The 14,617-nt window shown below is 36.9% G+C and overlaps 3 protein-coding genes across 3 annotated transcripts in view; 2 read left to right on the plus strand and 1 right to left on the minus strand.

The window, feature by feature from the left end:
* The first annotated feature begins 3,122 nt into the window (after nt 1-3,122).
* Setx (probable helicase senataxin) lies at nt 3,123-10,818 on the plus strand. Its single transcript, XM_071716315.1, has 7 exons — nt 3,123-3,610; nt 4,034-4,147; nt 4,222-4,368; nt 4,448-4,667; nt 4,772-9,218; nt 9,308-9,518; nt 9,616-10,818. Exons 1-7 carry the CDS (start codon nt 3,542-3,544, stop codon nt 9,724-9,726), a joined length of 5,319 nt encoding a protein of 1,772 aa, XP_071572416.1. The 5' UTR covers nt 3,123-3,541; the 3' UTR covers nt 9,727-10,818.
* Nucleotides 10,819-10,848: 30 nt separating this feature from the next.
* Nucleotides 10,849-12,037, plus strand: Agt (O-6-alkylguanine-DNA alkyltransferase). The gene has a single exon (XM_071716337.1). The coding sequence runs from the start codon at nt 10,992-10,994 to the stop codon at nt 11,562-11,564; it is 573 nt and encodes a 190-aa protein (XP_071572438.1). The 5' UTR covers nt 10,849-10,991; the 3' UTR covers nt 11,565-12,037.
* A 792-nt stretch (nt 12,038-12,829) lies between these two features.
* The window catches only part of LOC139778407 (uncharacterized), a 58,825-nt gene continuing 57,037 nt past the window's right edge, over nt 12,830-14,617 (minus strand). Inside the window, exon 13 of the mRNA XM_071716325.1 lies at nt 12,830-14,451. Coding sequence (XP_071572426.1) covers nt 14,315-14,451 — 137 coding nt within the window. The 3' untranslated portion in view covers nt 12,830-14,314. The remainder of the gene's footprint in view (nt 14,452-14,617) is intronic.

A 14,617-nucleotide genomic window follows, 5' to 3' on the forward strand; every position in this document is an offset into this window, starting at 1 on the left:
CCTGCGAGGGTACATAGGCCTGTTCTTTTTACCTGAACTTCTTGCGATTCATATTTTATCTTTTTCTTTTCACGTTGGAGAGAAAAAGAGAAAAGATGAACTGTGGAAGAAGTTCAGGTAAAGAGAACAGGCCTAATGACAACGCGGAGAAAATAACAGGCGAACTCAACGTGATGTGAAGCTTTTAAATACAAATACAATTAAAATGCTTACCACTATATTTTAATTATAGAAATCCTATAGAAGACTTTTCTTGAATAAACTTAATAATTTTCTCATATTGTATATGCTACGTTTAAATTATATTATATATTTTTTAGTACACCTGTGGTAGAGGCAAGGAAAATAATATTAATTGCCTAGTTGTATCTCGTAGACATTGTATTTTTTGTCGAGATAGTGAGAATTCATGTGTCTCAGACTTACGGGTATGTATAAGAAGTGGTCATATCAATATCGACGTAGGTATTTGTAAGTTGAATAATATTAACTTTTGATTTTTATTTAGAGTTCAAATGGCACGTGTTGATAACAGCTTCTACTAAAATGATCAAATTACATGAGTATGATATCATTGGATTGGCTGTTCAAATACTGATCCAAATAATGAGACATCGTATATTTATAAAGTTTGCATCATGAGAATAAGACCTTTTTAGAGCAGAAAATCTTAATGGTCCTTATAGAAATTTAATATTCATCATTAAATCTTTATTCATTGAATTTTTTTAGTCATCCATCCTTAATGATCGCAAAGAATAAAATTGATATAATTTTCCTGCTGTTTAAGGATAACTTCAATCAAACTCCGACTTATAATTTACTCAGTCATTATACCTTATCAGACAATATCTGCTGTATTTCAGAACATAGATAGAATTATTAAATGTTGTTGTCTGACACATGAAAAAGCAATGTAATTAATCCCTATTTTATCCATTTACGCAAGAAAATAACAGATATTTAGATTCAGCAATCACGTATGTGATAATATTCCAGAATATTATTATTCTTAATTTGTCGAGAATACTATTCGTCATAGCGTGAGATGTAACACGATATTTATCAAGAGGATCGCAATGGCGTATCAGTTTCGCGTTCACGTTTTGATGATACATTAATATTACTGTGTCGAGCCGCTCTATATGTAATTCACCGGCACGGTCTCTTTTGGCTATCACTTTTCTAAACAGAGATAACAGCGGGCCACCTGCATCTTTCGTCATTTATTCCGCGAAGTCTTGGTCTAATATTTCATCTACCGTTGCTAAGGGCTCGTCATCCCTGGCGTGTTCTTTGTCTCGTGCGAGTATAAAAACCCACGGAACTTACGGCGCGTTGTCATTTGCCATTAGTTTGTCAAGAGTGAATCTGTCATCGTCGACGAGATCGTCGATTGCTCGGTAATAATCAGTTCGGGCGCGGGTATAGTCTGACACGGCGAGCGAAAGAGTGTCGATAGCGTGATTTAATTCATTTAGGCCCAGAGTTTCACAAGTGTCGGTTAACTTTTAACCTTTATAGATTAACTCACTCTTCGTCTTTTTCTAACGTCCCCCTTAGAAAGAGATGACGAGTGAGTTAATCTAAGGTTAAAAGTTAACCGACACTTGTGAAACTGGGCCCTTATATAAGACGCCCGCGTTTTCAGTTTCGGTCAAAGTTCAAATGTGTTTCTAAATTAATTGCGCCGTCCTTTAATTCTGTTATTATTTTTGATTATTCAAATAAAGTTGTGTTACTTCAGTGTTTCGGTGTTAGGAGTGGTCTCTCACCCACCCTCCCCCTCCCCACTCGCACGCGCGCGAACAGTAAACGCTTTTACATTGCTCTTACACTTAAATCCAACGAGGAACTAAAGGCAAGAATGGTTCATATTAACGAATCACTTATCACATAAGCGCTTACCCAGCTGCTTTTTCTGCTGAACGCGTAACTATAATGTATTGTTATAGGATACAATGATACATCGTCATATTTCACGTGTGTGATTTATTTCATCCATAGTATAATATATAGAAAAATAACTTCATCCGCCAGTGATTAAAACATAAATATTTTTTTATTGCTCGACCAACTGGCACAAAGTAGAAAGTAGAAAGTATGCACTACGTTTCGGCTCAAGATTCGAGCCCATTCGTCTAACTGACTCGTCATATGAAATCAACGGACACGCCTGTGATCACGAAAATGTTCCAGAATAGTCGAATAGACCGCACTTGAGAAGGGCTCGAGCCTTGAGCCGAAACGTAGTGCGTACTTTCTACTTTCTACTTTGTGCCACATAGTATAATATTTAAGCATCAAAATCATGCTGTCGATCGAGAATCATATCATTCATATCCCTGGCGAAAATTTTTAGTGAGAGATTGTGTTTGTATTTGTTTATGAAGAGTTTTTTCAATGGTTACACTATTTATGAAGAGTTTTATTGATGTTTACACTGTTTGGAAGCACGTTGCAAACACTTGGTTAACCCCCTGCTGACAAAACATTTTATAAATACTTAGAAAACTATAATGGAAACGTTTGAGACTATGTTATTAAACGCCAGTTAAACATTTCATAAGAAAAACGTAGCTGTGAACATCTCATAAACAATTCCGTGTTCAAATTTACATCTCATAAACAATTTAATAAATGTTTTAAAACTCAAATGAAACATCTACTCAACATTTAAGCAAACATTTTATAAACATATTATTTTCGCCAGGGATCTAACATAGCGAATGATTATTTTATCTAATTTATAGCTCTGTTATCGGTTTCATATTTCCTGCAACGAGATATTCGGCCGAAAATGTAGACTGATAGTGGATAGTGCTAACGTTTCCCGCCCAGCCCACACTTGCCCCGATCCTTTCCCGCGCACGCGGCGTCTTTGATCTCAGTGCAGTAGATTTACTTCGAGAAAAAATGGAGATTGTGCGGCCCCAAATAAAAATTTCTTCCAAAAGTATCTGAGAACTTTTATTTTTTCCTTCTGCGTTCGCAACAATTAATCTACTAATATAGCGATATTTATTTCCTCGCATTACTCATTTACTCATTTACTCATTCTCGACATTCTCAGCTGCTCGATCGCCGAGATTCGCTAAGAATTTCGCGCCGTGGTGTCCCGCGTGCGTGCTACGTCACCGCGTCACCCGCGTCACCGTACTCGCTGCGCATGCGCGAGAGACCGGACCATTCAGGATTCAGGCTGGACGCCGTGCCCCGTGGCTGTACCGGCTGTACCCGCTATACGCCGTTTTGATACATGTAAACAAAGGCGGCCGGTGAAAGTTGTGCCTGCTGAAAGTGTAACTTTTCATTCGAATACTGTGTCGCGCATCGCGAGAACCTGACGGTGTCCTTCCTATCTTCGGATCGAGTCTCCGTGACGGGGGGACGAGAGAACGCGCGCGAGACATGCCGTGCCGTTGTGAATCTGCGCCGCCTGCGAGGTTAACATGAGCCTGTGAGTGCCGCGTACGAAAAAAATTAAGGAAAAAAAAACGAGGGAAAATCAGCTCTCCTTGCATCAGAATCTCTCGCGGAGATGGATATCGTTCTGGAGCGAGTGCACGAGTTGGACAACACCCGTATCGTCCTTGAGCGCAATCGATCTGTAAGCAACCCCATATTTACGTTGAACAGCTAAACTTCGATTAACTTGACTGACGATTAATCAGATAGTTGCGCACTTCCTTATCACGGATGGAATTAATCTCTTGTTGTACGCGCGAAAAGTGAGATTACGAACGACAATATGTGTGATTGGAAATCTTGTAAGTGATGCTTGACGTTGTTGAGTTAATCGCCGGTTTTGTTATCGGAGTTATCTATGATCTAAGCCAATGCACCAGATAAGAGAAAGGTTTTAGGACTTAACGTTGAAGTAATTGTTAGAATTACTGTTATCGTGATGCAATGTTTATTTTATGTTAACTCTTGTTATCCAATTTCTTTTTCAAGTTAAAAAACTTTCTACTCAGAAAGTATATAGAGTATATATATATGCTACGTTTAAATTCTTTTTTTTTTTTTTCAGTACACCTGTGGTAGAGGCAAGGAAAATGATATTATCTGCCCTAGTGTGGTTGCATCTCGTAGGCATTGTATTTTTTTTCGAGATAGTGAGAATTCATACGTCTCAGACTTACGGGTATGTATAAGAAGTGGTCATATTAATACTGACATTTATAAGTTGCATAATATTAATTTCTGATTTTTATTTAGAGTTCAAATGGGACCTATGTCAATGGCAAGATAAGAGCTTCTTCTAATATGATTAAACTACATGAGAATGATATCATTGGAATAGGCTGCCCAAATCCTGATCCAGATAATGGGACACTGTATATTTATAAAGTTTGCCTCATTAGGGTAAGATGATTTCAGAGCAGTATCTAATGGTTCTTGTAGAATATTTGTCATTAAATCTTTATTCATAAAATTTTTTTAGCCATCCATCCTTGATGAAGAAGAAGAAGAAGAAACTACCTTTTCGACGACAATTTTAACTACTAATACATTACAAAGTAGTGAATCTTCTGCCTCTCCTGTAGATCATGCTTTGAGAAAAAGATGCATACCTAATTTAAATTGTGATATGACAGTGCCAAATAAAATATCAAAAATTACATATGATGATAAACATGACTCTAGTGTTAGTCCTTCAAAAGGTAATTGCACTATTTTCCGAGCATTAGACGAGAGGAAAAGGTACTAAACTTGCTCTATTCTAATAAATCTCGTGTTTTAATAATCCTTTTAATTTTTGTTGCAGGAATTAATTCTAATTTATCTCATAATAATCAGAATCCCCACAATAACAACAGTATTAATAATTTAGTAAAAACTAGACATGATACTGTAGATATAAACGCAGAAGATGACTTTCAAATAATTCATACATCTCTAGCAAAAGAAGTAGAGAAGAAGAACAGTGTGGATCATAATCATAAATCTGCAAAATGTTCAGATGACAGAAATAAATTGGCATCTTTGATGGAAATCTTTGATGAGAGAATGAATGTTTCTAGTATTGAGACTAACAGTGACGGTGATGTTAATAACAGAGATAGAAGCAAAAGTCGTACAAGAAAAACATCGAATAGCATTGATAAACAAGATAATGCATTACTCTTTACAGAGAATTTTGTACATACGGGTGACCAAATTATTAAATATGAAAATGAACTGCAAATAACGGACGATGAAGAAGCATGCAAGATAACTGTTGGGAGCGATAAAACCCACGACAAATCACCGATTAAATTGAAGAAAAAAAAACATGAGCAAAAAACGCGATTCTCCATTATCGATGTTGTTGATCTGAGTGACGATGAAGAAGGAATGTTTCCGTTCTCCCAGTTGTTCGATATGAAATATGAAGATAATACAGAGAATAAAATGGAGATTAAACAGGAATGTGCTAGCGATGATGACCTAAATACCGAGAAAATTGGCTTGTTAAATGTGGACGACGAGGTTATTATTTTAACAGACAACGAAGATGAGGATAATCCATGGTTGGAACGATTATCTAGAAGTCAGTTACTTAATGAGGCTAAACCTGTTTCGTGTGATGCGATCGTAAAGGATGAGATCGATTTGGGAATTTGGGATGAAATCCCAATAGTCGAACCGTCCGAGATACCGAGTACTTCCCACGTGCCTTGCAGTAAAGAAATATCTCCTAAACCACGTGCAGGCGTCGATGTTACAATTAAAAACAAGAAGGATGATTATAATACTAATTTACCGACGACAGAAGTGAACGCAATGGATGTAGACGAAGTTGGTCCTTCTAATAAACCTAGTTCGAACGATATTGTTCAAAGCAAACAGATTGTTGACACTGATATTAATACTAATTTGCCGACGATAGAAATGAACGGGATGGATGTGGACGAAATCGGTCCTTTTAACGAGCCTAGTATGAAAGATATTGATAAAGGCGAAAAGATTGTTGATATCAATATTAATGACAAAAGTAAACAGATTGTTGATATCAATATTAATGACAAAAGCAAACAGGTTGGTGATATCAATATCGATAACAAAAGCAAACAAGTTGATATCAATATTGATGATAAAAATAAACAGAAAACAGATGTGGAACAAAATATAGAGCGAAATAAGCAAACAATAGAAAACCTGAAACAAAAATTGATTGCAAAGTCATCATCGAGAAAACTGATTCCATTAATAGAACCATTAAATTTACCTCCAAGAAGAAGACGACATACTGATCATAGCAAAAACAAAGTAACAAAAGAACATGAAACTTCACACTCGAAATCAACAACAAAAGAAAAGACGATGTCGAAATTAAAAGAAAAACTTAACGATAATTTCTATAGTAAGGAACAAAAGCGTCAAAAAGAGAGCTCTAAATCAACAGCTGACAGTCACTCGCCAAGTGAAACAAAATCTGGGCCATCAATTTCTAAGGACGAAAAAAAGAAAATAATCGAGGACAGAAAAATGAAATTGAAGAAGATTGCGGAAAAGGAGAAGCTGGTCGCCGAAAGCGATGAAGGTAGTAGTCGTAGAATTGCTAAACCAAGAGCTAAAATATCTTTGAAAAATCGTGGCGACTTTCTCATCGCTGAGCAAGAACCGCGAGTATCTAAATCGCTTCCAGGTAAATCCACAAAGTTGCCAAAATCGAGTGACGATCAATCTAAGAAGCGATCAACGAATAAAGCTGATGTGGTAAAAGAATCCGCGACTTCCGACAAGAAAACACAGAAATCGCATCAGAAAACAGACGTTTCCAAGGATACAGTCAACAATATTGCTACATCATTGCAACAATCATTACATTTAGATAATATGAGCACCGCATCTGAGGAGAGCACACTGGGCTTCAAAGCGATCAATGACAATAAAAAGAAACGCCGCAGCAGCAGCAGCAGCAGCAGCAGCAGGAGTAGCTCGAAAAGAAACAGCGGGAATGCTGATCCCACTGCCAAAATGTCAGAATCGCGAGATCGGTCGACCCACCGCGGTTCCGCGGTTCAAAAAGAAATTGTTTCACCGAGCATTTTGAAATCGAAGCTCGTGAAATCGAGCACGAAATCGACGAAAAAGAAGAGAGTGTCCTTTTCTGATAAATTCGAAATAAAGGTGTACGAAATCGATCGTCGCAATACTTTAAAAAAATTGGAGGGGAAAGATGCGCCTATACCCGTGAATAAATTAACAAGGGCATCCAAGGGCACCTATGCGGATTGGACCCCGAAACTGGAGGAGTTCCTACTGCACATTTTTATGTGGAATCCCGTGTGGCTCGAAGAGCAGCGCTATTTGAAGTGCGAACCGCCAATAGTGCCGGAGAATGAACTTCATACTATGAAATTGTCCTACGATTCCTATAAACAGTATTACGAAGTCGCGATGCCTCTCCTGTTACTCGAGATGTGGTGCGTCATGACCAAGGAATTCGAAACGATCCAGAAGACTATGCACCGTCCCACTATGATGTGTTCCATAGTCGAGAATTCTATTACGCGTACGCCGATACCGTCGACCAGTTTATTCCTGACGACACTGATGCTCGAGGTGCTGATCAATAAAGACGATCTGAATAAACAAACTCATCCTATTTATGGAGATCTAGTGTATCTTGAGTATGTCACGAATGTACGCGATAAGCAAATCTTTCACAAGATATTCGGATACGTCACCAACATGCAACACGTGATTATCAAAGACTTCACTCATTATAATAGGGATTTAAGGAATCATGTTAAAAATCCGTATGCTGTGATAACATACACCTTGCTAACGCGGCCTCTCGAACACAGTATCCCTGTAAATAGGGTGCAAAGAGTCCGCTCGGTCATGTATCTACGAGCGAATATCAGAATGGTGCAGGCATTGCAATACCTTCCTCACTCGCCCCTGATGAAATTGATTGTCAGTCCAAAAGTCGAGAACTATCAATTGTCGCCGTTAAATGAACAGTACACATCTTCTTCGCTGGTCACAAAAGATGATTTGAATCCGAGACAATTGGAGGCTGTATTTAAAGTGACGAATGCTGTGGTAAAGAAAGAGGCTAAACTGTGCTTCATTCAGGGCCCCCCGGGGACGGGCAAGTCCAAAGTTATCGTTAATCTGGTGTCTCAAATATTATTCGGTCAGCACCAAGACAAGAAATCTTTGAGAATCCTGATTTGCGCACCGTCCAACGCCGCTATCGATGAGATCGTGTTGAGACTTTTAAATATCAGGTCTATTTTGAAACAAAAACGTTTCAATATGGTACGTATTGGTCGACCGGAGTCTATGCATCCAAAGGTTAAAAACATTTCCGTGACAGAACTGGCGAAACGATACCTCCAGCAAATGACCAAGACGTCAAAATCAATGTTGAATGGAGGCTTGGCTAACGCCGAAGATATAGCGATTTTACAGGCGCGTATCAACTCGCTTAAAACTGAACTTGAGAGCATTGACAAAACCCAAGAAACGAAGAGGAATTCACTCATGAACAAACTATTTGAAACGTCGACGACATGCGAACTGCTGAAATCTGGTAAATCGATAGAACATCTAGATCCGAAGGATCGTGCCAAATACAAGCGTCTGTCGGAAAACGTAATTATTACGGGTGCCAATGTAATTGCCTGTACGCTTTCGTCCTGTTACACTAATCAAATGGAGTCGATCTTCGGCGGTAACAAGGAAAGGATATCTGTATGCATCGTCGACGAGGCGACGCAGAGCTGCGAAGCAGAAACTCTGATACCGTTGATGTTGGGAGTGAATACGTTGGTCCTGGTGGGCGATCCGAATCAACTGCCCGCAACTATTCTAAGTCAGCGAGCGAAGAAGTTGGGACTAGATCAATCAGTGTTTTCGAGGATGCAGAACGTCTTCGCGTCTCAACCGAACAGTCCAATTATAATGCTGGAGACGCAATATCGCATGGATTATGCGATCTCGTATTGGCCGAACAGATACTTCTATGGTGGAAAATTGAAAAACGCCGCCGAATGTATGATGAAGTTCCCATTTCATTCCTATAGAGTGTTGAATCATGATTTCATGCAGAACGACGACAAGTTTTCCAACACCACCGAGGCGGAATTCGTGGCCAATATAATTTATACCATGTTAATGTTTGGCAAGTGGGAAACAACAACCGATACCATTTCTCTCGGAGTTCTCACGCCGTACAACAATCAAAGGGCTCTTGTACTGAATAAAATAAACGAAAGGTAAAGTTTCATGCACGTACGTGCGATAGCAATAGTTTGCATGTGAAGCTATGAAGAAATCGTAAACTTGTGATTCATGTGCTTTTCAGGATATCTTCTGTACCGGGCAACAAAAGGAAGAAAATTAGCTTTGAAGTTAATACAGTCGACGGTTTCCAGGGTCAAGAGCGAGATGTTATAATAATGTCCTGCGTGAGAAGCAACGGTATTGGATTTTTGTCGGACAAGCAAAGACTGTGTGTAGCTCTCACGAGAGCTAAACACAGTCTGATATTGTGCGGAAATTTCAATACCTTTAAGGTAAGCGGAGGATAATCCTAAAGTTGAATTCTGAAAATTTCGTGTTATTCCTTGTATCTCCTCAGCTTAAATTGACCAGCAAATCTTTGTTTTGCAGAGGGATCAAATGTGGAAGGCGTTGTTAAATGATGCACGAGATCGTGGAATTTTATGCCGTATCGACCCCAATGCGACACCTGCCACCATTAGACAATTTATCGTTAAATAAGGAATTTTTTTAAGCTTTTTTACGTACTTGGCATCAGGAGCATTTTTTTTATAACTTTTGTACATTTTGTAAATACCTAGACTAAGCCTGATAGTTTAAATACATTGCTTCTCCAATGAAAAGTGTATCATGAAAGTACCAAAGAATGTTGTATTTCATACTCTTTGGAGTAGTACCTTAGAATCATAGTTATGAATAACTGCATTAATGTTATGATTTTATTGTTGAAATGGAACTGAAATTTTTCACGTTTCTACATTTATATAGACAAAAATTGTTAATTGGTATCTTAACTAACTATTATTATATAATTCTTAATTTTTAGTTACATTCATAACATAATCGATAATATGTACAAAATGTCGCAAGTTTAACGAGCCACATTTTTTTTTTATGAATTTGCAGCCTATTCCATCATTTGTTAAGCCTTGTCCACGATGCTAAAAATCGCTCCGAGATCTCGGACGGAGAAGGAACCAACCAATGGCATTGATCAATTATCCGAATTGTTTAAATGTGATTGGTAAATTCTTTCGAGATCTGGGATCTCGGAGCGATTTCTAGCATCGTGAACACAAGGCTTTTTTTACACATGTTTTCAATATCAACTTCGTAAATTTTCTGTTTTAGAATTTAGCGACTAAAGTTAGAATTAATCTATCGAAGTGTTAATTTAATATATTGGTGTTTATTATTCCGTAAACAAGATGCCAACAATACGCTAGCACAGTTTATCACCAGAGTCAAATATTGCGACAGATTGGCATCAACTGCGGCCGTATCAAGCTCATATTTTTTGCCAATAGAGCCGATGTATAATCTGTCATTTTATAATCTTATAAATGGGATGTATTACTCACGAAAAGGCAGGTTCCGTTTGGTTACTACCATCGGTCAGTCTAATTTTTTTCTAAATGCCTCTCTGAAGTTTAATAAAACGTCTTATTTTTTATAACTTGAAAGCTCTGCGATGTTTCGTTAAAGATTAATCGAAGGACACATGAGAAGGTTTACAGGATTTACCAGACTTTGTATGTGATTATGTGAAGCTGCTAAATAAACGACTCTGCGCATGTGCCTGATGCCATAATACCCCCTTCTTTCATTGTACCACGTGGTGGCTAGATAGTCAGCTGATAGAAGACGTTAGCTATCGAGGACCGGCATCAATATCAGCGTCTCTTCACCACTCGTTGTTCGTCTCGTTTTGGACGTTGCTCTGTCGATTACATCTGCGTTCAAGATTCTTCAATCGTCTCGTAATCATGGTTGTATTTCGAGGGATGACGGTGGACGAGTACAAGAGCAATTGCATGACGTTCCAGCTGCTATACGCGTTCCGTCGGACGCCATTCGGCAAGTGTCTCGTCGCCGTGACCGACACCGACGGAGATGTGGCGTATCTGACGTTCGTTGACGACGACGACGACGACGAGGCGAAAGCTATCGGAGATCTGAAGGCGAAGTGGCCGTTGACGAAGATATCGGAGGACATCGGAAACAAGACGGAGACTGTCGTCGCGAGAATCTTTCATCCCGACGGTTCCCAGCTTCGCACGGTTCGCGTCCTCATGAAGGGCACGGAGTTCCAAATTAAAGTTTGGCGATCTTTGACGGAAATCCCCGGAGGGTCGGTCATCACGTACGAGGAAGTCGCCCGGATGACGGACTGCAAGGCCGCGATAGCGGTGGGAAGCGCAATTTCCAAGAATTACGTCGCCTACGTTGTGCCGTGCCACCGTGTGACAGCGAAGCGCGCAAATGCCCGTGGCAAGTATGCTTGGGGATTGGAACGGAAACATGCTATCCTGGAATACGAAAAGCAGCTATCTGCCTAAATTAATGGCTCCAATAAATCTCTAGAGTATAACATTAATCTTTAATGTAATAAAATGTTTGACATTTGTCATAATTCTTTTTATACACTAACAGAGATATTACAAATTTGATACTTATCATAACTATTATATTTTTGTATTCCTCTCTCAAGCTTTTTTTTTTATTTTTGCACTTATAATCTTTTACTATCCAACTATGTCAAATTTATAACGCTCGACTTCTGTCTGAATCTCGCTTTTGTGATTTATAGTTGTCACATTTTATTTTCTTTTATTCTCTCTGTGTTAAGTATTCCTAGAATGTAAGTAAACATTATAATATATTATATAAGCATTTATTCATCATAAGTGTATGGGATAATTATTAAGTGCGTTTAAAGGTGGTGATAAATGTTTATTTTTCTCACGTACATTGGATCTTGTAAAAGTACAAAATTCCTTTTGTTAGTATAATAAAATACAGTGATCACGCATCCTGGAGATGTCTCACTTGATTCGAAATATTTCTTTAAAATGTCAGTTATTGTCACTTATATTTATATATATTTACATCATATGTTTTCTCGTGGCTCGTCAGCTTGTTATAATGTTGTTAAATTGAGTACTTTTATTCGCAAATGCAGGTATAAATTACAATAGAAATTAAGTTCTTTATTATACACATTTTCATGGAAATTAATATTTTTACGTATAGCTCCTGATATCTCGAATTGTATTGCTCGAATACAGCGATTTACGCTCGCTCCTAAAATTTCCTGTAGCTTAGTCTTAAATATTATCCTGGACATCCGGATTTTGTAACGCATGCCTCACACATATCTTATTATTGCTTATTTGGTTCTTTTATACAACTACACCTTCAATCGGAATTACAAAGTAAATTTCTCCGCTATTAGTTACAGATATTAAACACAAATTATATATATAAACACCGAGAAACACATCCTGAAGACGTAAAACCAAACTTTTAGCGATAAAAGATAAAATGTCAAGATTACTAATTATAATTTTCTGTACAAATAGTTAAGTATAAGTGTAGTATAAATATACATATATATGTAATTAATATTAGTATAGAATATTATATTATATATATTATATATATTAATGTATATATAATTAATATTAATATAATATAATATTATATATATATATGTATATTTCGTTAAAATTTGCTTCACTATCAATATTATACACTAATAAATAATTGACGAGTTTACACATGTATATACACTTATTTCCACTTTTCGTATTAGTCTAAATGCGAGAGCAAGTTAGAACCATACAGATATAATACAGATATCAACTTTTTACATGATTGTGATAAATATTAAATTTTTGTGTGATATTAAATTTGATCTGTGTTTAAGCGATGCTGCAATTAAAAAGTGTTTTTTTTTTTTTTATGAAATTGTTCTTTTGTACAAGCTGGTTCTTTAATTAAAAACGCAATAACCCTCTGTTATTACGTTTTCATTAAACTTTGTCCGAATATTAATATCTACTTTCACGTGGGAGAGTTTTCTCTTGTTATATATAAACATGCTAAAATACATTTTAACTCTGTAAGCAGAAGCAACACTTTCACTCACGTTACTATCTTTTCTCAGCACTTTTACACAGAGTTTTATTTAATTTTTTATTTCCTTTTTCTATATTACTGATATGTGTTGTTCGCGAAAACATACTTCCCTTCGTATTGAATAAGAATGTACATCTGCTAGAATCATTTATCTCTAATAGAGGGGAAAGAAAACTAGAAATTGAACCATACATATTAAAATAGTAGCTTTGTGTCAGTCTTATACAACTGTATAATTTATGTCATCTATGTCATCTTTCTATTTTTTTTTTAATTATTATGGCGTGTTTCTGCTCTATGGACATTAAGAGACATTTTATTTATATTAGCATAGAAAAGATATTACCGTTTTGACTACTCTAAATAGCATAAGAGGCGTCTGATAAATCTTGTTTGATTTAGAAAAAAAGTTTGATATATTGTAAAATTTTATCTGTGCAGTGTTTAAAGTGTAAATTAAATTTACTATCACAAAATTATTAAGAAATCACGTTTTATATTTCTATGTCGCGTTTCGATATTCCTGTGATGTTCGTTTCGTAAAAAAATTATTTATTATTTATTAAAATTCGTAAAAAAGTTTAACGCAGACAGCGGCTCTTTGGGTTTTTTTGTGAACAATCACAAAATGGGGAAATGTCTGTATCTTACAAGGCAGGGCCCAAACACGATGATTGCAATCTAACTTGTGGCCCATGTCGTTTTATTGGAATCAGTTAAATAAATAGTAATAATTTGCAATAGGGATCAATCACAACTTCATCGTCGGCGAAGAGTTCATGGTATAATTACAGCTCTAAATACTTTATGTACCGCCACGTCTTAAATATCGATAAAAAATATCTGTCATAAAATGTTCTCTTTTTGTAAAAATCCCTGTGCGTGCATCAATGCTCGCACGATGGAGCAGATCAAAGTTTTCGACTTTATGTTTATTCTACGAAAAAAAGTAAAATCTCGCAAAACGCGGTGTGGGCGGAGTGATGCGCGAGATAAAAAATACGATATACACATGTCCCTACAATATCATTTCACATCGATCTTCGCAATAAATAACTGGCTTACTTACGTCTCGATTGTCTGTTAGACAAGTATAACAAAAATGCAGCAATGTGTACACTAAGGTATCATTCGTTAGCTAGCTCACTATTAAGTTTGTAAAACTGTTTCAATATTCGTGCGTGTACGAGGAAGCTGCTTTGAGAAACACCATGATCACAGCGACGAGAAGCATAAAAGTCGTGGACGTTGTCGATCTGCAGCGAGCTGACGAAGAAACTGTATTTCCTGGTACTCGAGTATTTCCTGCGAAAAAAGAGAATTGTCTAATTCAGCCATCGTTTAATATTTAATTAATTTTAAGTTCGATAAATCATAAGGAAATAATTGCCGATAGGATACAATTATAATAATTAGCTAAAAGAATTATAGATTCATATAAAAAAATTATTCTATATTCTTGATTTGGGAA

The sequence above is a fragment of the Temnothorax nylanderi genome, unplaced genomic scaffold (genome assembly GCF_030848795.1).
Source record: "Temnothorax nylanderi isolate EJ_2023f unplaced genomic scaffold, tnyl_v1.0 TNYL_tig0006_pilon, whole genome shotgun sequence".
Taxonomy (NCBI): Eukaryota; Metazoa; Arthropoda; class Insecta; order Hymenoptera; family Formicidae; genus Temnothorax; species Temnothorax nylanderi.

Coding starts and splice junctions, on each gene's coding strand:
- Setx (XM_071716315.1), top strand. CDS start 3,542: ATGGATATCGTTCTGGAGCGAGTGCACGAGTTGGACAACACCCGTATC. Junction 3,611..4,033: donor TCCTTGAGCGCAATCGATCT/GTAAGCAACCCC, acceptor TTTTTTTTTCAG/TACACCTGTGGTAGAGGCAA. Junction 9,519..9,615: donor GAAATTTCAATACCTTTAAG/GTAAGCGGAGGA, acceptor TTTGTTTTGCAG/AGGGATCAAATGTGGAAGGC.
- Agt (XM_071716337.1), top strand. CDS start 10,992: ATGGTTGTATTTCGAGGGATGACGGTGGACGAGTACAAGAGCAATTGC.